General features: G+C 40.8%; 1 protein-coding gene across 2 annotated transcripts in view; it reads left to right on the plus strand.

Annotated features, from left to right (window-relative positions):
• Positions 1 to 1,236: 1,236 nt before the first annotated feature.
• The window catches only part of znf704 (zinc finger protein 704), a 56,796-nt gene continuing 31,328 nt past the window's right edge, over positions 1,237 to 26,704 (plus strand). The window contains exons 1-2 of one of the 2 annotated variants that reach the window (XM_085346619.1): positions 1,237 to 2,149; positions 11,328 to 11,515. In XM_085346619.1, the coding sequence (XP_085202745.1) occupies positions 1,889 to 2,149; positions 11,328 to 11,515 (449 nt within the window). In that variant the 5' untranslated portion in view covers positions 1,237 to 1,888. The remainder of the gene's footprint in view (positions 2,150 to 11,327; positions 11,516 to 26,704) is intronic. The other variant, XM_085346620.1, reaches the window with a different exon arrangement.

The raw sequence follows: 26,704 nt of genomic DNA on the forward strand, positions 1-26,704 counted from the left end.
TGGCCTATTGGACATCTTTGGAAAATGTGAAGAACAGCATAAATTTTGGTCTTTTAACTATATTTTAATCATTTTAATCAACTTCTTTGCACTGACTAAAAAGCAAATTTCACTGGTCAGGCCCAATTAAGATGACAATGGGCTTTATATGATCCAGTATGTAAAATGAGTTTGACATCCCTGCTCTACGATGTTCTGTACAATTAGGTCCATTAGTATACAGCAGCACATCTTTTTTATTTGTATTGCCTCTTTGCTTGTTTGTGGGGTTCTCTCTGGTTTCAGTTTTTTCTTCAGGAACTGAAAAGCATGCTCTATTGGGCTGGGATTAGGTGACTGACCTGGCAATTGAAAAATATCCAATTTCTTTGATTTGAGAAACTTTTGGGTTGCTTTTGCAGCATGCTTTGAGACATTATCCGGAGAGTGTAGCCCTGTACACTTCACATCCTGCTGTTTATCCTGCTACTTCTATCAGTAGCCACATCATCGTCCTTTGGTTAACTCTCCAATTACTTTTGAGCATCTGTATGAAAATGACTGTATGAATGCAACCCCTTGAATTCAAAGTGAAAGTTTGCACTTGGTGTAAAATCCACTGTGCTGGTATAAAGATGAAAAATGATAAAAAACAATGCAATTGTATCTATCTATCCATCTATAAAAAACAAAACAGCAGTAAAAGTTGTGAAAATATATTTAAGAGTCCAAAGTTATACCCTCCTTTATTTGTTATAAAACTGTGGGACCGGTTAAAGTCTTTGCCAGGGCGATTATGGTCCCCAGACCTTATGTTCGACAACCAGTTTTACCAGAACAAAACTGGCATGTTAAAAAAAGGGAAATAACCTGTTGTTTTTATAAGCAAAAACGCAGACCAGTTCAGCTCATTTTATTTATTTATTTTTAACCAGATCATAGTAATTCAGAGGTCCCACGGCACCTGAAAAGTAGGCTGTACAAGTAGGTTAAAGCATGAAGCTTTGCTGCCTGGTCCAAATCTTCTCTCTTCCACAGCCTAAATTCCCGCCTTTTTCCTTTCTTCCCTCTGCCATAACCCCCTCCCTTCTCGCTTCCAATCTCTCCTTGCGTCATTGTTTTCAATGGAGCATCCTCCCCGGTTGCATTACCTTCTTTCGGAGGAGAAGGGGAGCGGTGGGGGCTTGTGGAGGCGTGTGCAGCGCCGACCAATTAGAGACCGCCGTGGCCGCCGGACCGCACATGTTTACAGGCAGCATTCCGCCGGTAGAGTCCCCGCTCGGTCTGAGGTGACGGCGGACTGGATGCGGCAGTAGTTGGAACCGGAGCCGGTTAACGGTCAAATTTCAATCTTTTGTAACACATACGGCGAGGTGTCGGGGTACAGAGCCGTGTGGGGCGGAAAAATTCGACGTGCTGGCTCCCGTGCCTCTATGCTCAAGCTGTTTGCCCTGTATTAGCCACCATTTTTACATAATCGTGTATAAGTGTCGCCTCGGCTCACGACTACGGCGATTAGTCCGCGTTTTCCCGCCGCCCCTTCAGCTCGCAGGGAGCAGAGAGGAAAACAAACAGGTCGAACGGAGGAAGATTGGTAGCCGGTTGGATGTAGAGGTTGTTTAGCGGCGAATGAATCGTAGTCGTCGGCTACTAATTCAGAGCTGGTCGGTTTCTTGTTTCTTTTTTTACGGGGTGCTTGTGCGCGGTGCATTCCGGACGCTGTTTGGAGTTTCCCCCTCCTCCGAGTATGTTGCCCCTTTCTAACATTTTGTCAGGGCTGTTGGAGCGCGTAGTCTACCCGCTGCAGTTTTGTGTTTTTCACGACGCTGTTTACCGGCTATAATTCGACGCTTAATGATTTAATTTTACCGGCTCGCCGGCTTTGAATACAGTGAAACAGTTTTTAGAGATGCACACGAGGCGCCTGGTGAAGCGCTCGGTCCTCGGCAGCCGCGTTTATGCGCCAAGTCCGACGGGGGACGGTGCCCCGGTGACAGGAGTGGTCCAGGCTGTCAAGCAGGAAAACAGAGACTTGTCGGCTGCGGGAGCCCGGCGAAGCGTCTACACCGTGCTCATGCAAGACGGGAGCCTCAAGGAGTTCTCCGAGGAGGAGATAGCCTCGGGCTTCAACCACACCGCAGCCAAAGGACCACTCAAGTCCAGCCTGAAGGTACGTGGGTCCGACCGGCAGGCGACGCTTCACTGTTGTTGTTGTGCGGTGTTTTGCAGCGTTTAACCGCTTCCTGCACGGAGCGGATTTAACGGTGTCACCGCCGCCGTTCCCGCCGCCGCGGACGAGAGATTTAACCGGCTGGGATTTTAAAAAATGCATTATGCTGTTATTGCTATAATGAGTCGTTTGCATATTGAAGCATATAACGGACTGTCATGACATTTGGCGACATCAGATATATAGGACAAAGGGCTTGATGGGGCCTGCGCAATGTTTATGTGGGCTAGTGGGTGGGTAAGATGAGGCAAACAAACACGCTCTGACTGCAGCGTTTTAGATTGATGTAAATGTAAAGATGTAAAGGTTTTTGCATGCTCGCCGCCTTATATTTTATACATATATGTATGTGAATGTGACATTTCTTACAGATAATTCTGCGCAACCGGCATTTAATTGCACATTTGGTTAAAGACTTAATTACATTTAGGTTTTTTTTGTTGTTGTTTATTTTTCTCTCATTCATATATTAATGCATGTTACACAGTTTAAAATCGATCGTCTCTGTGTGCACTCATTCTGCTCAAGGGTGTTATTGTTTTAAGAGCTATTATAAAAGAGATCACGCGCATTTCTTGTTGCATTAGAGTCAAGATAGTAAGTTGTGACGGTGTCCAAATCTGCAGTCCTGATGTAGGCCTAACAAGCGATGATCTGATTGCCTTGCAATCCAACTTGAATGCTTTTCTGTCACGTGGCCCCAAATAAAGATTGTGCGAGGAAGAAAAGGCCAATTCAGCTCTTGGATGAGCACACTGTTTCTAACATAGGGGAAGTGTGTGTGTGTGGGGTATTGTGTTCATCCTTTTTATTATGAGGGAGTGACTGAGGAATGCTTGTGGCTGAATAACAACTTTTTTTGATGCTGTGATTTTGATTGCATTTCTTGTGTGTGTGTTTTCATGTTGTTGATGCAGAAACTTGCAGGCTGTAATCTTCAGTCTTATTTCTATGACCAAAGCTGAAATGTTGAGCCACAGTTTGTGGATCTGTCACAGTTCCTGCAGCAGTAAATTGTACTCTTCTGCCTGAAAATGCACATAAATCTCGTAAACTGTTATTTAAATCGTTACAAACAGATGCCAGATCTTCCCAAAGATAAACCCGCTCTTCGGGGGGACTTGTTAGATCTGTGAGTGATGGGAAATGCAGTGTGAACTTAGGTCTCCCGTTTTGCAGTTGTGCATGCAGTGATCAACACAAAAGCTGTTGCACAATTCTGTTACAGTCCCCAGCGCAGGCTGGAGAAGTGCAGCTGAGGGTGAGAACGTATTCCTGTCAGCACAATGGTCAATTCTCTTTCAGCACGACTCAATTCCCGCTGATGTCGAAAACAAGCCATAAAATGAGGAGGAGGGGTATGCTCTGTATGTGCGTGTGTGTCTGTGTGTGTATGCATTCACATGTGCATCTGTGTTGCTTTTTGTGTGCATTAGGGCGCTAATATAAATGTGATTTTCATCTGTTGTGTGTTTTGGATCTTTAACAAGTGAGATGTGACTGCTTTAAATCCTGGAACAGGAGCTGTTTGTGAGAGCATGCCACCCCGTTTGAACAGCAGCAGCTGTACGGCCGACAAAGTGGGCGCCCCCAGGTTGGCAACGGGTGGCGTGCTCCAAAGAATCTGGATGCTTGGCTCTGTGCCCAGAATGGCGAACGAATGGTCCCTGTTTTGCATGGGGCGGGAGTGGGGGGGGCGCGATGCCACTTGTTGACTTGCTGTTTTGTGCAAATGTATGTTGTGTGAGAACTAAGTTACGGTGATTTCTCCAGCTGCTAACAAAGAGATCTCACTCACTTCTTGTTGGGCCGGAGCTGTCGTTGTTTGTGTTTGTTGCACACCGATGCGGGAGTCAATGAAGCAAGCTTGTTGACAGAGGCTGTGACTCTTTGTTCTAAGGCGGTGATCTCAGGCGGGCCCGTCGCTGGCTGAGCTTATTGGTTCGCTGAGCAACATCAGCAGGAACTACAGCCAGTCTGGATGCTGGCACCCATGTGGAAATGGATGAGTAATCCTTTGAGGGTGAAGGAAGGTTATGAGTTTATTTTTATTTATATATATATATATATATATATATATATATATATATATATATATATATATATATATATATATATATATATATATATATATATATATATATATATATATATACAAAAAAAGTATTACTAATAATAATAATAATAATAATAATTTGTACATAAAGGCTCATTTACCATCATTTGCTTCTGAGTGTTTGACATTGACCATACTAGACTATGGACTATGTCTACAAGGTGTTACATCCACTTGTTATACTGATAAGACTCTCCAGCTGTGTCCATTTTATAGACTATTTAAGATGGCAATGGCGGGTTAGTGAAGTTCTGCTGTGAAGCTTCGAGCTGAGTATTTTTACCAGTATCATCTTGGTATTAAGATGTAACCAATCAGAAGTGGACTCAGGGACACCACACACTCACTGGTTTACAACTTGTGATCGACAGGTACACAGTGAGTTGGTTTTAGCCTCTTTTTTTTGACACTAATGTATTCAGTATGATTTTAAAAGTAGTGATGGAGCTCATAAACTCATTAAGAAACTGTTAATGAGATCACACATTGGGGCAGTTATAGAGTTTGAAAAATTTGCAGCCTGCTGGCCATTGAAAAGAATGCAGGCTTAAGTGGAGCCCGACCGATTTATCGGTGGGCCGATATTTTCAGCCATTATTAGTTATCTATTGAACTGTTGGTATTGACGTTTATAAAGACAGATGGAAAAAAAAGAAAAAGAAATCAGAGAAAGAGCCCTTCACTGATGTTATGATTGTTGATGATGCATAGTTTGTCCACCAGAGGGCACTCCACAATTTTTCTGTTCCGAAACCGGGTTTGGAAGCTACCTACACAACAACCAGCTGACCTGAGTGGAGTCGGTCAGAGTGTACACAAGTAAATACACGTTACAAATATTAGAGAAATCTGTGTATGTCTCGTGTGTCTGAAAGAAAAAAATATTGGCAATATCAGAATATACGATTTTTTTTAATCACCAAATGTCTGTCGAAATTGGTCTTAAAAATCCCGTATTGGTTAGACTCTTCTGCATTGGCTTCCCTTTTCAGACCTTGAAGCGACTTTCATTTTTCATACACAGTCTATTGTGTGTGTCAGTAATACTCTGAATATAAAAGAAGATGACACCAGCAAACATCCTTAGCTGCTAAAGCTATTGTGCGTTACCGACATGTTCTCAAGTCAAGGAACCAGTACATCATAAGTAAAAGGATAAAAAAGGTGATAACTTCATCCACTCACTAAACCTTAATGTATACAGTGCATCCAGCTGAGATCATTTGGAGCCCAGCTAAAATAATCAAACTAAACACAGTCATTTAAATCTGTCTTTTATTTTTAAATTAGTTAGACACCTTGGGCTGTGTAATTAAAATGTAGATTTTTCAATTTGTACATAACACCCTACAGGCAGCTATAGCCCACAGTTTGGCACATGTTATGCTCAGGATATTTGGCCCAGCCTGATTAGATTGACTCACCAGGCACCATGCCAAAGGGTCATTTTGACAAAGTATTCATATTGTAAGTTAATTTTAATTTAAAAAAAAAAAAGTGATGTTATTGCCATGTGCCAGGATATTTTTGTATGAGGATGATACACTTTTCCCCCTTAATTTAATATTTAAAACATCCAAAAAATATATTGCTGCACTTTTTTTGAATGAAATTGTGTTTTAAAAAAAGCCAATGTTTGTTTGCATTTTTTTTTAAACTTGTGGTCAGGATGTGGTTCAGTCCAGGAATGCCATATTGGAAAAACTGAGATTATGAGTAAGCCATTAACTGTCTTTATCAGAACTATTTTTAATAGTCATAATAGAAATTCCTCCCAGCAACAAAGACCCACATGAGCTAACAGACGTGGTTTCCACTGAAATTCTTTATTATGACCTTTGACCTGCACAGGTAGAAGAATCTTTACGCTTCACAAACTGCTGTAAGTAGGTTACGAGTTTTAATTTGTGTCTCTTTGAGTGGGACACAGAACGAGAATGATAGATGAGGAGAGGAGGGACACTCCGGGTATTTGTTCTCTGCACAGGCACTCACGCACGCACACACACACACACACCAGCTTTGACATATGCAACTCACATTTCACCACCGATTTGGCATGATTCACAATTTCCTGGCTCTCTGCAACGCTATAATTCATAAGCCCGGTGAAAGGAAGGAATTACGGTTGGTTTTATCCGAGGAATACACTCATCTTACACACAACACCTAATCTTCTCCCAGCCGGTGTAATCCATCTTGTTGTTTTGCTCAAGTTTGTGTTTTCATTGTGTATTTTGCACAGCACTGGGCATTTTTTGTGACGAGACTATATCATGAATGATATTTGATATCCATTCGTCATGTTTTTTTTCTGTCTCATTAATCGAAATGAATGGTGTTGTGTGTTGGGCGTGTGCATTCTGTGTGTGTGTGTTGACTTTTCCACAGTAAAGACTAATCCTGTTGCACTGCTTTAAGATAATGATCTAGTTTAGGGCTGAACGATTATGGAAAATAATCAAATTGCGATTTTTTTGCCCCAATATTGCGATTGCGATGCGATATGCGATTATTTTTTAAGGTCTTTGTCTTCTGTATTATTAAACAAAGACAAGCAATACATCATATAGTATGGCCAATACTATATTACATTAATTTTAAACTGTTCTTTCCTGGAAGACAGACCTCTGTTATGATGACATGAGGTGATGCATGAATTGATGACTGACATTTTTATTTAACTTCTTCAATCACAACAGTATATTTGAACATACACAATAGTTTATTTTTAGCTTACAAACATCTGAGCATAAAGTGCTGACAAGGAACCCTGGTGTAAACATTAAAATGAAAGTCAGTACAATGTGCAGATTGCAGAAATATACATAAAAAAAATCAGTGGCTTTACCACACTCAGTTTTTCGACATCTGTGAACTACTAGACAGTCATTAAATTAAAAAATAATATTAAATAAATAAAACTAATAAATAAAAAATACACACATCTTACTGATCTCTGCAGTCAGTAACATTACACATAAAGTGCAAACATAATAGCAATTGTATAAACACACACACAAACACGCCTTTAAAATTTAAAGGCGTGAAATTGGACGGTCTAGTTCTGATTAGCGTCACCGCTGTCTCGGTGGAGTTTAATAAACTCGGCCGTCTGCTTCTTGCTATCTAAAATATAACCAGACACTGGTGTAAATTCTCGACTGTCTCATACTTCTGTTTAATAAGTTTTCTGTTTGACGTTTAGTCAGCTGTGTGAAAACCAAGGAGGAACCCACCCGGGGGATTAATAAAGTTTTATTTTATCTAATCTAATAACTTTAATCTCAGCCAAACCGATTTACTCACGAACAAACAAAACACTGAAAAAAGCCCAACAATAACATTTTTAGGTTGTCTAAGTGACTTATATATTACGTTTAACCCGAGCAGCGAAACTCCGCGGTGATCTGAAAATGATGTGCCGGGAGTTGTGCCGTTCTCGGCCGCATCAGTAACCCTCGAGCTCCCGGCTAGCTGTCGAGCTGGTGGGTAGCAGACGCTTCTGAAAACGTCGAAGCACTTTTGCAAATATGGGATATCTTGATAAACCGAGCAGATATTTGATGTTTACACAACTACGTTCTCGCCTGAAAATATGTTAAAAGTTTATTTTGTGACCCAGAAAGATTAGTATGAGTAATTTTAAAACTTAGTAGCGGCCGCCATTGTTGGAAACTGGAGTTTGGCTGGGCCGCGCTATGAATTCTGGGATATGGTAGTAATTTGGACAGCCTTCGGCGCGTCGCTGTGACGTAATCGGTCTACAAATGCGGCCTCAGGAGGATGCAGCCCATGAATTTGGACATGTCCAGAGTATAATCGCAGCCTTTGCGGTTAGAAAATTGCACTTGATCATGTCGCGATATTATCGCAAATGCGATATATCATTCAGCCCTAATCTAGTTCATACACACGAACAGACACACACTGGCCTGAATGCCATTCTCCTCAGCGCTCGGTGTGGGCAGCTGTGTGTGTCACTCTGCTTTTGTTTTGCCATTTTCTCAGTGTGTTTTTCTAAGATCACCGTGGCTTTAGCTACAAACAGAGGTGCGTGTGTATTTGTGTGTCTGTGTTGGTGGGTGCATTTGCGCTTGTTTTTTGATCCGACAATCTTGCCAGAGCAGGTCACCTTAATGGCTGAAGCCCTGAAACAAAGAAAGCCATTGTTGCTGGTTACCCCAGTCTACCTTGAACTTCATTCTGCTTTTTTATTGCTTCTGCAATGTTGCCCGAATCGTAGCAAGATGAATCAGTATGTCTGTGAGATAAAACAGGCAGTTTATCTGAGACTTTATTTTGCCGTAACAAAAAAAAATGTTGTTTTTATTACCCTTTAAGGATTTATTTAATTAATAAACACCATTATTTTGGTTGTGGCAATAGACTGTACATAAAAGATGACTATTTATGTGAAAATGCTCCTTGGCTTCCGTGAACTATGATGTTAGTCTCTGTTGACAGTTTGATTCTTATTTAATAAAACACAATGTTTACGTTATGAAATCTGTAGTCTTACAGTAAAACTAGAGCTGGGCGATAGCACGATAACGATATGTATTGCGAAATAACTTTTTCTCGATAGAAAAATTAAACTATTGCAATAGACCTCACCGCTCTTGTCCTCTTAAAAAAAAGAAAAAAAGAACAGCCAATCCAAATTAAGTAGCGCAGAGCCGAACCAATCACAGCCGCAGCGTCACATCACGTGACTTGTTACGTACAGCACAAGTGCCAAGCCGCACATGTGTATTTGTTTGGGAAGCAGCCAGCCGCCGTGCCGCCCGGGTAATGGAGGAAAAGAGTGCGCCGACTAGAGAAAAATCAACCGAGAGCGTGACCGAAGGTTACCGAAGAGAAAACAGATGATGGTTGTCGAACGGAAGAGCCATAGAAGTTCCTTAGTGTGAAAGTATTTTGGCTATTTCAAGTCTGACAAAAAACAGAATAGCACGCACTGTAAATTGTGCCGAAAACAAGTCTGGAAATACAATAAAGCGGTGCATGCTCAATCTCTGACTGGAAGCGCTAATTCGTCATTCGGCTTTTGTCAGACTAAAGTACCTGTTAAAACTGTTTGAAAAGCTCAGCTATACAACAAGGAGAGATTGAGAATTTCCTTTTAGTTCTCAGTTTATTTGATATTGACAAAAGTTAGTCAATTTTGTCTGTTCTTCTGTAAAACAAACTAAGATTTATTTTTAGAATTAATATTTTGTTTCTAAGTGGAATTGACAATTTAGTCTGTTTCGTTTGTTCTATTTTGAAACTTAAACGCTTTAGCGGCTGCCTTTTGTGTAGTTTGCAATATTTGCCTTTATTTATCTGAAAAAGTCTCATGTTCCTTAAGTACATCTACCCTGTTGAACTTATTATGGGAAATAAATATTTAAATAAAAACAAGCTGCTGATTATTTCACATTTTACTTGTGAGCAACGGCACATTTAAATCTTACAAATATAGTTATTTGGCTTATATCGTGATATATATCGTTATCGCCTGAAACGAAAAAAACATATCGTGATATGAAAAAATCTTATATTGCCCAGCTCTAAGTAAAACCAATGCAATGCAGCAGGGTTGACCTATATTCTTATTTCTTGAGAAGTTACTGAATAAGTGTGCAGTGTCCCCAAGTTTCTCAGTCTGATCCAACCCTTGCTTCTTATATCTGACAAAGCCACTCTGTTTGAGGCTTGGCTATGGGAGATAAGTAACCAATGTGATGATGTAGTGAAACCAGTGAAATATACTTCCTCTCTATGTATTTGTTTAAAATACAATGATAGGGTTTTTTCTGTGTATAAGAATGTCTGGGACCAAAGACTTAGGATAATAATATATATAATTTGTTTTTTTTAAGCATTAAAAAGCCGGAAAGGCCATCAATTTCAAGTAAGGCCTAGTAAGGACAGATTTACACTTTACTGTTGTTTATGCCAAATTCTGACCATATCGTCTGCACACACTGGTTGTAACCAGCGTCCTGTCCGCTTGAACCGGTCTGGCAGTTTTCTGGATGTTGTCTCTTTTTAAGACCTTTCTTTGTAAACCATAGAGATGGTTATGTGGGGAAAAATCCCAGTAGATCAGCAGTTTCTGAAATCCTCACCCAGCCTTTTGGGCACCAACAACCATGCCCCATTCAAAGTTACTTAAATGACCTTTCCTCGCCATTCTCATGGTCAGTTTGAACTTCAGCATGTCTGCATGGCTAAATGCATCAACTTGCTGAAATGTTATTGGTTGACTAGATATTTGTGTTACCAAGGAGTTAAGCAGATGTTCCTAATAAGGTGGCTGTGATACATACATACATGCAAACCCTTCTTTCACTCTCTGGCCTTATCAATAAATTGCTCACATTTCTTCCACTAAAACCTGATGGTGTTTGTGAAAGTACAGATGATGCTGTTTTTAAAAATGAATTTTCTTTTTTTTTAAACAAATTACTTTAAAAGCAAGTGTGGTGCTATTATGTAATGTTTTATTATATTTTTGCTCATGACAGTGCAGTCTTTTGTGGAAAACCTCATCCCTCCAAAACGTCTGCAGGAAGAATAATAGACTGGTTTTGTGACTGACCACTGTTCATTTTTTACTCTGTCCAGTGTGTTTTGGCAAAGACTTTTTTTAGGCCCAAGAATGTGGAAATTTTCTTAAACCGTATTTAGACTGTGTTCTATCACATTTGAAATGTAAACATTCAAATTCAAATTTTAGCTGCCAGGTTTTGAGGCAGCCAATGCCCAGACCTTATTTTCTGTCTATTTTTACTTTTGGTTACTCTCTTTAATAATAAATTGAAATGGACTCATTCTGTAGATGTGTTCTTCACCAGTAACAGAATTGCAAAAGATATTTATCATTATGACCTTGTTAAATAAAAAAAGAGGCCATTTGAAGGAGCTGATTGCTACGTCATCATTTCTTCCAACTTATTTATGTGGTATTTCTGCACAAGCACTGAATTATTTCTTTTTTTCGCCTCTCTACAGCAGAGCTCCAGTAACGGATCTCCAGATGGCCAGAAGGTGGAGGGCAGCTGTCTGAGCCCAGAGCCAGCGGAGGAGCAGCGTTCAACGGACGGAAAACGTGTTAGCCGGGACTCTGACACCCGATCGGTGTCCCTGCTGGAGCAGAAACGCAAAGTAGTCTCCTCCAGCATTGACGTCCCCCACGCTAGGTAGGACTGTGTATATGAAATTCTCTAGCAGTGACAGTCTGATTCCTATCCTGCAGGCAGCTTGGCTAGAGTGGTACAGGCAAAGTTCACGAAAAGTTTATGACATAGATATGTCATCTCACAAATAGGACAGACCTTATGTGGGCTGACATCCTGTATTTTATTTGATCCTCGAAGCCAATTTTGCAGCACATAGTTTACAAGATAATTTGGCAAGAGTCTGCTTTACTCCATTACATAAATATTTTATTATATGGCCTCACACATGCTACACTCTTCCAACATACAGTGTTGTGTGTGTGTGTGTGTGTTTATTATAAATAGATAGATATATAGTTGCATAGATGTGTATGTGCAAGTAATCCAAATCCATATAATCCAAAGGTTCAGGCTTCAGACTGATGTAAACACTCAACAGTTTGTTTGTTTTTTTTCTACTGTTAATGTGGATGATGTCATCTCGGGCAGACAGCTGTCTGAGAACATGCCTCAAAGAACTGCTTTTCAAACCTTCTCCTTGTGATCGAGACAAGAAAGTTGACTTCAAGGGAGGGAGAGGGTAGCTAAAACTGCTTCCTGACATAGCGTGAACTACACCAGTGTCTACTATAAGATAAATGTGGATTATTATGAATCGTGACTCACATAAAGCTAGTTTAGTAGAATCCAAGAGTAAAAATATGGAGGCGGAAATGAGCATAATAGGTCCTCTATAAACCGATCCAGACATTTTGTTGATTTAGGGTTCTATCCGTGTTCTGAATATTAAAAGGTTTTCAGCAGCTTTTGGATGCTGTTTCTTTAACTTGCAGAAGCATTTATGGGTATTGTTATTTAAACGGCATGCCTCTCTGGTGGTTTCTCAACAGTTACCCTGTTGAGCGTCTTTCCTGCTACACAGCAAAGACACCGTGGCCTTGCAGAATACTTTGCCCTTATAGCCCGCGTGTACAGTTGTTGCTTTCATGTGGTATAAACATTGTGGCACATATTCCAAACTGATCCTACATGCAGAACATAACCCTATACAACTGGAAATAATTATTATGTTATGATGCATTAGTTATTTCTTTACTCATTCGGTGGTTCTCTTTACACTGCACACACACACGTGCACACACACGTGCACACACACGTGCACACAAATATTATTTTAGACCACCAGACTAATTCCCCACATAAGCCATTTCCACAATAGAGCAGTTAACCATTGGTGGGCAGCAGTGCACGACAGTGAAGTTCTATCTAATAAAGGAACAACACTCTTTCTCAATTAAATGTGAAACCCTAATACCTTGTAAAGCACTTTGCTGTTATTGGACATCACTCCTCATTACCTGCCTTCACTCTGCTGCTGGAGTCCAATCGATGGCAACTTGCTGAAAAGTACAGCAAAAGTTTCCCATTTGTGCAACTTTATCACTCCATCCTGAGCTATTGCCTTAAATTTAACTGTTATTTGTTGATGAGTCATTGATTAGAAGCTGCCTTATGGCCCATTAAGAAGGAAGAAAGGTCTATCGCATAGATTAGACTGGAATTTCATACTTGTCCTTTGGATGGGGATTGCAAAAATATTGATATTTATGTGTTTATGGTTGGATGTCTTATTGATTATCTTGCTGCTCAAGTTTATGTGCAATCACTAGACCAACTTCATGTTGTCTAGTGATTGCACCTCCTCCCGCTGAGGCCAGCTAAAAACATTGTAGCCACGGGGAGATGTCTTATAAGTCACATTCAGAAATCCTCATAAAATGACTGAAATAAGACATGACCTTCAGAGAGCTTCACATCTTCAGAGTTATTGGTGTGGGCACACACAGCACTCCGAAAATCCAAATTGGCTCTCCAGCCAGAATTCCAACTGGATTATGTATGCTGTGATCTTATTTAGACTGTGCAGACATCTCTAAGGCACCAAAAACATGAGCACTGTGTGCAATACTTCTTAAATACGTGTGTATATAGAAGCAACCAATGACTAAAGTTAGATTTGGTTTTAAACTATGAACACCTTTGCGTATTTGGGTGTGAAATGAAAAGCTAACAATGGCTGCCATGGCTACTTTTAGCACATTGCCATGGCATGATGGCGTTTTGCAATGTGCTTCTGGAGTCGGGGGCTGTGCTATAACAAAAACTAGTCGTGTCAGATTGTCAGAATAGATCGCACTAATTCCAATCTCATGGTTAGAGGTTAGGATATGGTACCTAAACCCACTATCCACTCTAATGAAGGGCAGCAGATCTTTCACAGTAAACTTGGAAAGAACCCTGTAATTATGTTTTGGTTTTTTTCCCTGCTTTGTTCTAATGAAGCTCTGGCTGTCACTTGTTGAAACACTAATACGAACATTTAAGAAGAAGTCCTTGAAACCAATTCTGTGTACAGACTTTTGTGAAATGATAGCAAGTGTTATCTTCATTTGACAAGTCAAGGTTACACTTCACTTTTTTTGTTTTTTTTAGCTTGACAATTTCCATCTGCATCTGAACCAAAAGCTGCTAAAAAAGCAAAAACAGTCAAACATGCTGAAATGCTCTGGCCTTATCAGATCTTGTATTTTTAAGTCTTTTCTGGGGTTGTTTGTGTTACTGCCTTTTTGCACATCAGCAACTTTGTCATTATTAGGGATTTGTTAGTTATTTCACTTCGTGAGCCAAAAAATGAAAGTCACATAAATACCATTTGAAGTCATAAGCCACTTTTCATTTTTCAATAAATCGCTGCACCACCTTCCTATTTTCATCGCAATAAATTTAAACAAATGAACTTCTGTACAGTACTCTACTTTCATTTATACCTGAAAGACACCTCTCTTCTGTTTCTGAACATTATTTTTCTGCCTTCATTCGGCAGACACAGTAATGACAGAGACAGGAGACATGGGAAGATAAAGCAAATGTCTATATGTGCAGATGACTTGTTTGCCCCTTAATAAAGTTTCAGCATTGAAGAAGAATAATTGTGGATTATAATTGTGCAAAAGCAGACTCCCCCCCCCCCCCCCCCCCCCCCCCCCAAAAAAAAAAAAAGAAAAGAAAATCAATTTTCAGCCCAATTCATAAAGTGTGCTTGCACAATCAAGAAGATGGAAAGTTCATTGTTGCTGCCCCTGAGAGCAGGTATGATTCTAAGCTCTTTCTTTAGATATCCCCACAGTGACCTCGTCGGTATACAGCTCCATTATTGCCTCAAGATTAAGATCCAAAGGTCTCATCCGCTGCACACCTGCGACCAATTTTAAACCTGCTCCCACACTGGGGAAGAAATTGTGTCGCCGCTGACCACAGAGTAACGTTTATCTGTAATGAAGACAAAGGGGCAAAGAGACGAGAGGGAGGGAGGTGGCGAGGAGTAATGGTGGCAAAGAGACGAGGGAGCCCAAGGAAGCCCAAGCACCGAGGGGAAATTTGTGCATACAGCGGAGGGGAAGAAGGTAACGGAGCTGAGAGAGCATGTGTAGCTATTAAGTTAACAGCAAAAGAGAGAGGAAAGGGAGAAAATGCCTGAGGATTTTTGTCAGAGAGAACTCTCCAGAGAAGTCTGACCTTGAGGTTGTTAATTGCGCTCTGAAAAAAAAAAGTTCCCTCTCAACTTGTGATTTACCAAGAAAATGTCTGGCTGTTTGATGGCTCTCCAGATCCCTTGCAACCTAGAATACAATAGGTTCCCTCCCTCGCTGGGATTCAGTGAAGTACCCAAATGCCTCTTCTGCAATCATTGGGAAACTAGAGGAAAAATGACAGTGTGCCATATAAGATGTTGGACCTCGGGGGGCTTTTTGTAACTACATTTCATGCTTCTGCCAGCTTGTCCAACTCTCTGTGCTTTATCGAGTAGCTGCGTACATTGCTTTTGTTTGCAGGATGCTTGCTTTGGCAACTTTTTATGAGTCCTGCAAACAGAAATCGATGGCATTGCATGATTGACATGTGTTGACTGATATTTTTTTCCATCACTACAACCCTCAAACGCTCAGAAATGATTTCCTTTTTTTGTCTTTAAAAAAAAGATTTATTCTGCACATTAAGAGTAGAAAGATTTGCTCACTGCGGCAGGTTCTGATTTGTTTATTGCCATGTTTGTCTTTGCTGAATTATCAGACATGGTTAAACATTGTCAGACTGTAGTCTCAGCCAGCTGCTGGGTCTGCTCCTTCCTCCAAGGGCTTATGTTTTCTTTATTCAGGAAACGGCCAATTGTAACAAGAGCTAGTGGGGCCAGACCAGTGGAAAACGAATGGCTTGGCTCTTGACAAATAGCATTCAGGAGACTAATTGCTAGCAGGGGAAGTGAAGTATAACCCTAGATGAAGGCAAAATCAAGAGTGCTTTGCTTGTTATTACAAAATCCCAAAACAGCAGATCTGAGGGTTTAAATCCTCTTCTCTTCAGAAAGCCAGCAACCCCCCCACCCCACCCCAAATCTGTCTAGCATTAACAGAGGTTATTCATGTATTTCTAAATGACTGGACCCCTTGCTGTTCCTCCATGATGTTTTTTCTTTCCTTGTTTCTTTTTTTAATACATAAAAGCTCAACAAAGTTACACATGTAATTTAATTATGGTAACTGATGACAAGGAGTCTGGTGGGGTGGACTGGAATTTGGGAGGGGACCAACTTCAAAACCAGCATTGTTGCCAAGAGCATTTTGTTATTGTCATTTTTTTTTATTGTTGATCAGTGTGCTTGCAGATCACCCAGTTTAGTGCGCTGAGCCAACCATGTGCTCCACTCTCAGAGCCGCCTGCATCAGCCAACTCAGGCATGGAACAAGGCCAAAGACAAAAAGAGGCCCAGAGGGACTCTCAAATTATCGTTTGTCTTTTGATAAAGTGGCACGGCCTGTAATCAGTTTGTTTTCCTGCTGTTCGGTGGTTTTGTTTGTGTTTATGGAGTTTTCTTACCTTTTTGGAAACACCGCTGCAGCTCTCGCTGCTTTTGCACAACGTGTTTGTGTTTGCGGTGAGCGCCGGCGCTCGAGTTTCGAAATAAGAGAAAGTAGGGGAGCGGCGTGGGTTTTCAAAAGAGTGAGTGACATAGAGGGAAAGCGAGAGAGGGAGGGAAAAAGCGCACTGTGCATTTGCCAAAGAAAACAGTTTTCTTGGTTTGGATGCCAGTGGAGTTTAGAAACCAGAAGATTACTATCTGAAAAGACAAATCATTCCTTCTCCTCCACTGTCTAACTTTCCTAATCTCAGTGGGCCTTTATCTGATTGGATGTTGATGGGGTTTTTTTTTTCTCCTCACAACAGTTTGACCAAACCAGGTGTGCTGAGGCAAATATTCCGACAATCTGATTGGCTTTACCACACACAGCTAAAAATAACAGAAACGTGTTTGTATTCATATAAAAGGAACATTGTTCAGCATGTGTAAATCAGCGTTCCTGCTTTTGAACCATAAAAACGGCTTCTGAAAATACGAATGTTGTGATTTATTTTGATGGCAGCCTTAGCTGGGATTTTTTAATTTATTTATTTAGTTTTTTTTTTTTATTTAAAGCTAAAGGAAAAAGTTTTTTTCCTTTAGCACATTCCTTAAATACAAGCAAATGGAAAATGGAGAGAACAAAAGAAAAGAAGGAAAAAAACACATTTGGATGCAGTGTGTTTACAGGCCACCCAGTAGCTCCCACCCCAAACACCACTGGATGTCCTGTGGTGAATAAAACCTGAACACTGATCAGAAAACTTTAAAGATGCTTGATTTGGTGCTGTATAAATAACTTTTAATTGAACGTCAGTGGCCGATATTCATCTGTTGTGTCACTACAGTTTGTACAGGCTAAAGGGTTAAAGAGCATGTGACTCAGAGCTGAAGGAGCTTAAAACAAAGATTTCTTTGTTTCTCTTGAACACGAGGGGAGATAAATAATGACGTCTGTATCATCTGTTGGCCAAATCGTTTTAAACATCGATATCAGCTCAGGATTTCACATTCATTGCATCCCGATTAAATCACTCTTAGATTTTTTTATCTTGCCTTAGCCTTAGAGTAGGATAAAGACAGCTTTATTTTTATGCTTTATTGTCGTGGAGCCCTGATAGAAGAAGCCCCAGCAGCCACTAGGGATCGTCTCAAGGTGTTGGCTCTGGCTTATGTGGGGTTAAAAGGTCTCTGATCATATCTCGGTACCAGGTGCATATGGGTTTTTTTTTTTGTGTATGTTTTTTTTTTTATAATGGATCAGCAGAATCTTAAAATCAATTCTGAGAGGATCAGCTAACCAGTGTAAACATGCCCAAATTAGACTGATACAATCTAATTAGTGTCAGGGTTGTGCGGTAACTATCACGTGCATCAGTGCAATACCACACCCTTTCTCTCTAACCTCCCATTTTACATCTTTGGTGTCTCAGTAAAATATAACTCAGCGTAATGAGCCCAAATTAGATCTTCTCTGTGGGGATAAAGAATAAATGCACAGGAGACGTGAAACCCAGCTGAGACAAAAAAGCAGCGCATGTGCCGCAGGGTGTCGTTGGAGCTTTCGCGCATGAAGGATTTTTTTTTTTCGTGGAGCGCATCTTATTAAACAGAGGCCTGCATGGATTACTTAAATATCATGCCTGTTGTTTCTCGGGGGTTCTGCCTCCACAAGTTGGTGACATGTTGTTGATAAGTGAAGAAAGTAGGTTAAATTGGCTAACTCTGTTCAGCAGGATTTGCTGCCGCCATCTAATCTCAAATACAGTATTCACAGATCAACCTCACCCTGCTGTTAATGAAGCTTTAGATTTATTACACGTAGACTAATCAAAGGCAAACTCCTCTTCCTCCTCTCAATATCTGAGGCACGCAAGTGAGAGCCACACTGAGTTGGTCTGCCAGGACATTTGAAAGGATCTCGCTCCCGAGAACAACAAACCTGACAGGAGTATAATTGTGAGTTTAAATTTATATGCAAATGGGTTTTTAATTAAGTGTGCTGCTAGTGTACATGGGGGAATAGGTAGCTATGGATTAGTCGGCTGGCCTGAATCCAATATGAACTTTTGCCAAAGCGCTGGACGCAGGAAGTGTGCAGGCAAGGTGTGTGTTATTGTTGGGCTCTCATAGTGAGTTATGTGCAAGTTGACCTCTAACCCATGGGTCTGGGTAAGCTTAATATAAAAAATAATATAAGTTCGAGCAGGTCAGGGTCAAAAAGCGACAAAGACTGTTATAGGCTGAATAAATCAAAAAAATATTTTATGCTATTGGCTGGGCTGTGATTGCTAGTATACCTTACACCTATTCTTCCCCCTGCACAGACTGCACTCCAGCTACATTTATACATAATTCAATATCCTGTAACTTAAAAGGCTCGGCATGACTGATATTACTGGCAGGTTTCTGTCTATCACAAATATATGAGTACCCGAACATAATAATATATATAACTTCTTAAACAATTTGTCAGATACACGTTGCTAGTACCTGTTTGGAACCACATTTACTGTCAGTACTGCATTATTTCTTGTCTATAATCTCAAACCAGTTTGAGATTATTTTTGCCCAAATTTTGTGTGTGAATTGTATTCTCACTTTCCTGTTCTTTGCTGACAGGAGTAACACCTGCTGTGGTCTTTAGCACCTAAATATGTAGTATTGGTTGGGCTTTAGCTTATAGCCTGGATTGTGGCTGTAAAATTGTAGAATTATGGATAAGCTGTCTTGCAGTGGAGTTGTTGGTCAGGTTGGGTTTGAGTGGTTCATTTCAATTGATTTCATAATTGGATGGCGCAGTTATTAAAAACTCTGCTCTGAACATCCGTGTAGTCCGGGATTTACACTGACATTAACGATGGAGATTTGAAAGCACCAGCATACATCTGGCACACTAATTACAAACATTAATGATCTCCTGTCTTAATTTGAAGGTTCACTGCATGTGGTTTGATTGACTTGGTCTAAATAATGTATTTGAAACTCAAGATGTCCACTATTGATGTCTATCAGTGTAATTGACTCATTATAGCCCACATTTGTTTTGAAGCCATCAGCAAAAACTTGGGTAAAACAGGTATTGAGGCTGTAAATAAAGATAACGTGGCAATAATGTTCACTATTACTGTCAGGGGAGGGTGACTAAATGCTTTGACGTGACAGCACAGAATCACAATTTATCAATGAATTAAAGCCTCTCGGAAAATACCAGAAATTTGCTCATTTGTTCTATCACTGTTTTCCATCAAGTGGTTTTGTATTCAGTTGTCATATGCCTGAAATGTATACAGCAGTGGTTAAAACCCAGTGTTTGTGTGACGTTAGCTCTGTGGGCCCTCCGCTGCTGCAGTGGACTAATCTATAGTCCCCATTTTTAATGGACTGATTGCTGAGTGCTGTAGGAAAAGAAAAGCACCCATTGATCCTATTGACGCATGTGCATTATTCTCATCTGTGGTGTGTGTGTGTGTGTATATAAGGTAGTACTAATTAACAGCATTATCAAGTGGCACACATCGTATTCAAACATAAGAACTAATGATGACCTAAAGTTAATGTGGATTTTACTTAGATTTCCTCAAAGCTCAAACATTTAACTAGTGAACAGATGCTGAACAAAAGCAAGAAAAGCAACAGGGTGGATTACGTGGGCTGCTGTGCTTTTGAAATGACAATATGTGTGTAATATTTGTTTGAAGCTACAGCAAAGTCTTACATATAGCATTATTGACATGCATGCCAATACTGTAGAGGCTCCCAAAATACCCCACAAATCTCAATAGATACACTATATTGCCAAAAGTATTCACTCACCCGTGCCCCTTAGTTTCAGGAACTCTTCAGCATACAAAGACATGTTGGACAATTTCATCCTACCTACTTTGTGGGAACAGTTTGGGGATGGCCTCTTCCTGTTCCAACATGTCTGTGCACCAGTGCACAAAGCGAGGTCCATAAAAACATGAATGAGTGAGTTTGGTGTGGAAGAACTTGACTGGCCTGCACAGAGTCCTGACCTCAACCCGACAGAACACCTTTGGGATGAATTAGAGCAGAGACTGTGAACCAGGCTTTCTCGTTCAACATCAGTATCTGACCTCACAAATGTGCTTCTGGAAGAATGGTCAAAAATTCCAATACACACACTCCTAAACCTTGTGAAAAGCCTTCCCAGAAGGTTTGAGGGGTTATAGCTGTAAAGGGTGGGCTGACATCATCCTAAACCCCTATGGATTAAGAATGGGATGTTCATGTGTGTGAAAGGAAGTCAATACTTTTGGTGTCAGTCACCTCCAGCAACCAAATAAGGAATACATATTTTTCCCTAGCAACCAGTGGTTTCAAGGGGATTGCCGACCAGTCTATGCATGTGTGACTTTTCAGCAGAAAACCCATTAAACAAATATTCAAATAGTGAAGCATTTGTGTGCTGCTCTGCCGTACTAAGACATTTTAAGAATGTGCTTACAGGTTTGGAATATATATTGCAGCTTGTTGTTTAAGCACGTTTGTTCGATTTTTTTTTTGGAATTAAGCTGCAGTCTACTACCTTGTTTCCCAGTTTCTGTGTGTTTCATGTCTCGCATGCTGTAGAAAAAATGCTCTAAAAAACACAGAGAACTCAAAGTGATGTCTCACAGATTTTACAATTTCTGTCATAATTTGATATCAGTACTATTACACTGACCCAGGGGCACAAAAATATTGTGGTACCATTAGGAATTTGCAAGTCTAACCCAAACATAAACCCGGCGCTGCTGAAGTCCCTCCCACCTGCACACATTATTTCTAATTAGGGCCATCAATTGTAAAGCTTCACTGACCTGTCTGTTTTAAATTATTGATGTCTGTCAGGCTGACAGGCTTTATTAATTAAAATGGAGATGTACTAATTAAGAGCACCACATGAGGGTGTCTTAACTGCAGCCACCTTTTAATTTGAGTGTCGCACATCAGTTTTATCGCGGTTTGGCAGAGTGGGCGAGGCATGTCGAAGTGGCGGTGAAGGCAGGGTGGAGGTACCCTGGTTTGATTGTGTTTCATTAATCTGCATGTGTGTATGTGTTTACTCTTCTACTTTTGAGTTGTCACTATGCGGAATGCTAGCATCGTCCGCTTTATAGACCAGATGTTGTAATGGTTTTCTTACTTTGTTTGTGGTGTTTGCATGGAAACATCCGTTATTCTTCGTTATAATCTCAGCAGATAAGTGCAAATTAAAGTCAACGGCATACCCGTGGTAGTTCCTCCTATAAACTGCTCGCCATATGTTTTATTGCGGGGCCCTTAATTGTATTTTTAATCTGCTGAGACGCTGGACTGAGGCACCATATAAAAACTGTTTGGTGTGCTGTCTTCAGTAACTTATCTTGGTATTATGCAGGAACATCTTTCAATTAGTCTCTCAGATCTTTGAATGAAATGTGTAAATTGCTGTGAGACTTGCTTAGCATGGTTCAGTGCATATTTTTTTTATCAAATTAATTGTGTGTCTGTGCATGTTCTTTTATGGCTAGTATATATTTTCAGGGACATTAATATACGTGTGGTAAGGATGTTGTAATTCCTTTTTATTGTTTCAATCCTACCATATTACTCACCAACAGCGTTTTTCTTATATCGGGTTATTTCAGGTCACAACAAAGGTTTCTAAGTTAGGGATGTCATCAGTACCAAAGCTGTTGATACCTTTTGATAGCAAAATTCAGAAAACGCAAATATGCCATAGGTCCTGGTAAACTGGTTAGCAATTTTGCCTCACAGCGAGGAAGTCATGGGTTTGAATCCACTGGGCGACCGGGGTTTCTCTGTGTTGAGTTTGAATGTTCTCCCTGTGGTTTCTCTCCATGTACTCTACATTCTTCCAAAAGTTCAAAGGAATACTTGGTGAGTCAGAATTCGCCGTAGGTGTGAATGTGAATGGCTGTCTGTCTCTCTGTGTTAGCCCTGTGATAGGCTGTCCAGGGTGTATGCTAGGGCTGCACGATTAATCGTTAGAAAATCGCGATCTCGATTCATACTTATGTGCGATCTCATTTCCAAATGACAACGATTTAAAAAAAAAAAAAAAGACGACAACGACTGTACCGCATTTTGATCCGGGACGTAATCTGCATGAAAACAAGCGCTCACTCTTCCTGCTTGACAAATGACAAGGGCGGAGCCTTATACCACGTGGTACAGAAGCTGTGCCGTGTGATGCTAACATTAGCAGGGAAAAAACAACGGAGAGCACGTCAGGGATGACGAGAAAGTGACAGGAGAAAATCCGTCCCGGTCAACCACCCAAACATCAATAACGGGAACCTTATACAGCGCTTCCCTATACACGTCGAACTCCCGCAGGCACAAAGAAATTACGGAGGCTATCACTTATCACCTGACCAAAGATATGGCTCCCATCAACACTGTGCAAAAAGAGGGATTTAGGAAAATGATCAACACCCTAGACAAACGTTACACAGTGCCGTCCCGCAACTATTTTTCTATTGTTGCACTACCTGCTCTATACACGCAGCGTCAAGCAACGGTGGACACGGAATTTCAAGCAGTACAACATTTTGCGGCAACCACAAAACGTGAGACATTTGTTTTTATGTTTATTTATTGTTTTTATGTTCAGTTTCAACTGTTACGAAGTTGATGTGCAGTTAATAAGTGCAATAAATATTTATATTGGAAAAGAAAATCGTGAGAGAATCGTGATCTCAATTCTAAACCAAAAAATTGTGATTCTCATTTTATGCAAAATCGTGCAGCCCTAGTGTATGCTGCCTCACGCCCTATGACAGCTGGGATATTCTCCAGCCCTCCGCAGCAGCAATTCATCCAGGCATCAGACACCTCGAAGTGTTCTAGTCTATCGTTTTGTGCTGAAGAAGGACGCCCACATGGCTCACAAAACAACATGAAAGATTAGTGTAGCTTCCACGATGGCGCCGCCCCAACTTGTTGACAAGGCAGTAAGAGTCAGGTATGAAAGTACTTTGGTTTTTAACCTGAAATACACATTACCATTTTGTTTGAGACAGCTGGCATTGCTGTAGCGAAATCCATAGACCAAAATCCATAATCCAATAGACTTCCATGGCATTCTGTGATGTAACTAACATTATACCTCATCGTAACCTTAGTAGGCTAATCAGCCACTATTCTAACATTTCAGTCTGTCCTGTCTACAAAATATAATGATAATATTTGTTGATTTTGATTTTAAAATTACTTTTAAATAAAGGAGTTTGTTTAAGTTTAAATTTAAGTACATGAGATTGTTTTGGTTTTAATTTGGGTATGGAGAATCCTGCATGTTTGCTGGCTTTGGCTCTGACTACTGATTTTCTGGTATCGTGACATGCCTTCTATAATCTATGATTATTTTACTAGTCATTTTCCTTTGGCTCTGTTTCAAAAACCCTTTGCTGTGCAGCAAAATATCTTGAGTGCAATAATCCCCCCCCCCAACACTTGTGGTTGGATGGACAAATCTCACATTTTTCAATTTTTCCTTTCCTCCTTTAGAAGAGCTTTGACCCCATAATCCTCTACTAATGGTATCAAAGGTTTTTGTATTAATCCAATGACAGTTGAGTATTGATCAGAGGAGGACACATTACCTGCTAATTAGCTGTTTGAAACAACATTACACACCATCATGTTGATAGAGAACTGAGTTTTAACCACAGGAATACGTTTTAGTGTTTAAAGAACTGATGTTGAAAGCGATTGTCAGTTACCGCCTGGGTTACAGCCAAGCTGTAAAAAAAGAAAAGAAAAAAAAAGCAGTCTGTAAAAGCACTTTTCTGTTCATTTGCAGTAAAAATAAAAGTACAGTAACAAATTTGTAGATTAAACAGGGCCTTCATCCGATCCTGACTTATGTAACGAGCCAAAACCATTATGTCTACATGAGTGTTAATATCCAGATGTGAGATGAATGCACCTTCTGGGCTAACAGATGCATCAAAGATATTTACACCGTGGGAGAGGCTATAATGCATTTAGAACTGTTGCATGTAATTTCACCTCAAAGGGAGCAATAAGATATTTCTTCATATAAACAGCAACCATACACGCTAAATGTTGTGACAGCGCAGCGTGTATCGGGGATCTTTCGGTGCAGATGTGCTTGATTTGCTCTCAGGTTTTTTTTTGGTATTGTTATGTTTAGCGATGAAATAACTATTAGGAAAGCTAGAAAGCCCACTGCTGTGCAGCCTTCTTTGAATTGAGTTCAGTGCTGTTAAATCTTCTGCATTTAGCCAAAACTATCCCACAGATGTCTTCCTCAACAAAGAGGCCTTATGCTGCGAGGAGGGGAGCGATAAAGTTAATTGAAAGTTAGCCATTGGCGAGTCTGACATCTAACAACCATCTGCTGAGGAAGATCTACATAAATTGTTCCCAAATAGGACAACAGTGGAATATCCTTTTACTCCATAATCCAATAAGGGGCCTCCCTGGTCTTTGGTGTCTCCAATAAGATCTAAAGCTGCGAGGAGGCAGCAGAGCAGGACTGTAAATAAGTGAGCAGGCACTTCCAAAATAGATTTTAAACTGTCATCTGCCAGGTTTCGGTTAACTGACTTGGACAGATTTACATTCAGTGGAAGAAGACAAAAGGACATGGAGGACGGCTGCCTTTGCTCCTAATTATTGTCCTTGTGATTGTCTCTCAGAAATCATCGTGACATTTAAAATCTGTAAACCTGCTTTTGGTGGTGCTAAAACTTCTAAATGGTGGACCTCAGCTGCATCATAAAAGCGCCAGATCATAATTGGCCATGGCCACACACCACCCAACCTTCAAATAAGATAAAGCTTCTGATTGGCGCGTCTCCTCTCTGTAGGGGTCCAGTGCAATATTCTCCCTGTCTCTCTTTTATCCACTCACACTTTCTCTTCTTTGTCTCACTCTCTCTCTTTTCCTCCACCGTCCTTTGTTCTTTAAAGACATTTGTCATTAGCTTCATTAGCTTCACCTGCAGGCCAGCAGACATGCTTACTGTAGACTCACAGACACACAACCCCTGAAGGTAAAAGGTTAATTTTTAATTTTTTAATTTTTTTCTTACAGCGCTGCTCTTCTTCAGGTTGTCGCTCGTAGCTGTACAAAACAGCTTGTAAGTAATTAAACAGCCAGCAGTGGCACGTCTTGCTTTGAGGTAGATTATAGGAGTATCTTTGTGCGGGGTGTGGGGTGTACACTTTCAGGGTGGTGCTGGAATTCAGAAGGCAGCTGGTACAGTTGCCCCCTCAGCCCCCCTATTTGGAAAGATTGTTCGCACCATCTCCTGTTTTCATAGACAAACATCAGCCCCACCGACGGCGCGTTCTTAATATCAGCGATGCGACTGTTTCCCCCAACTATAGATTCATTACCCTCCCTCCCACATGCTTTCTGTATCATGTCCCCCTGTAAACAATGGGAGCCCGTGGCTTCGGTCACGTGGACTACCAGCTCTGCAGGCGAGGTTGTTATTGTTTTGATTTGGGTTCCACATGCTCGACTTGACTCCCATGTGAGCGGGATAGTCTGAGTGTGTGTGTGTGTGTGTGTGTGTGTGTGTGTGTGTGTGTGTGCAATCACTTTATGGGTTTGGGTCGGGTGGGACTCCAATGTTCTGCCAAACCAGAGAGCTGCAGAGCTGCAGATGTTGTGCGTGTGTTTTTGCATGTATGCCTGAGTGTGTACTTGTGTGCGTGTATCGTAGCAGCTTTGGCAGCACTGTCTCACTATGAGCCGAAAATGGATGTGTTTACCAGGGGTTTCTCTCTCCCCTTCTCTTGGTCTCTCTTTTAAAGCACCCTCTCTTATTTTCGCTCCTCCAGCCTTGATGGAGGGAAACATAACACATTAGACAGTCACACCAAAGCATTTTCTCCAGCTTAGGTCTGCAAACATGCACATAAACCATGTTGCGTAGCCGTACTCCATATAGCATGAATAATTCACGACCCCTCATTGATATCAGTGTAAACATGGGTGCTTCCCTGCAGTATGGTCTTTGTGGGGAGTGTTGGTGACCGCTTTAACTTCAAATCAACTTACGCATAAGCCACGCACACGCCTTCTTCCAGTAACAACTTATTGCATTGCCAGTCAAAGCCACGGCCTTCACTAACCTGGATAAAGTTGTACTGGTGCTAAATCAGACTTGACAGCTGGTTTTATATATTGGATTAACTCAGAGGTGAATGTGTTTTCTGGGTTGAATGTATCCTGCTGTGTGGGAGATGATGTCTCACTGATC

This window comes from Diplotaxodon limnothrissa, linkage group LG22 (assembly GCF_057381915.1).
Source record: "Diplotaxodon limnothrissa isolate DT_005_m linkage group LG22, D_limnothrissa_male_GT1.1, whole genome shotgun sequence".
NCBI lineage: Eukaryota > Metazoa > Chordata > Actinopteri > Cichliformes > Cichlidae > Diplotaxodon > Diplotaxodon limnothrissa.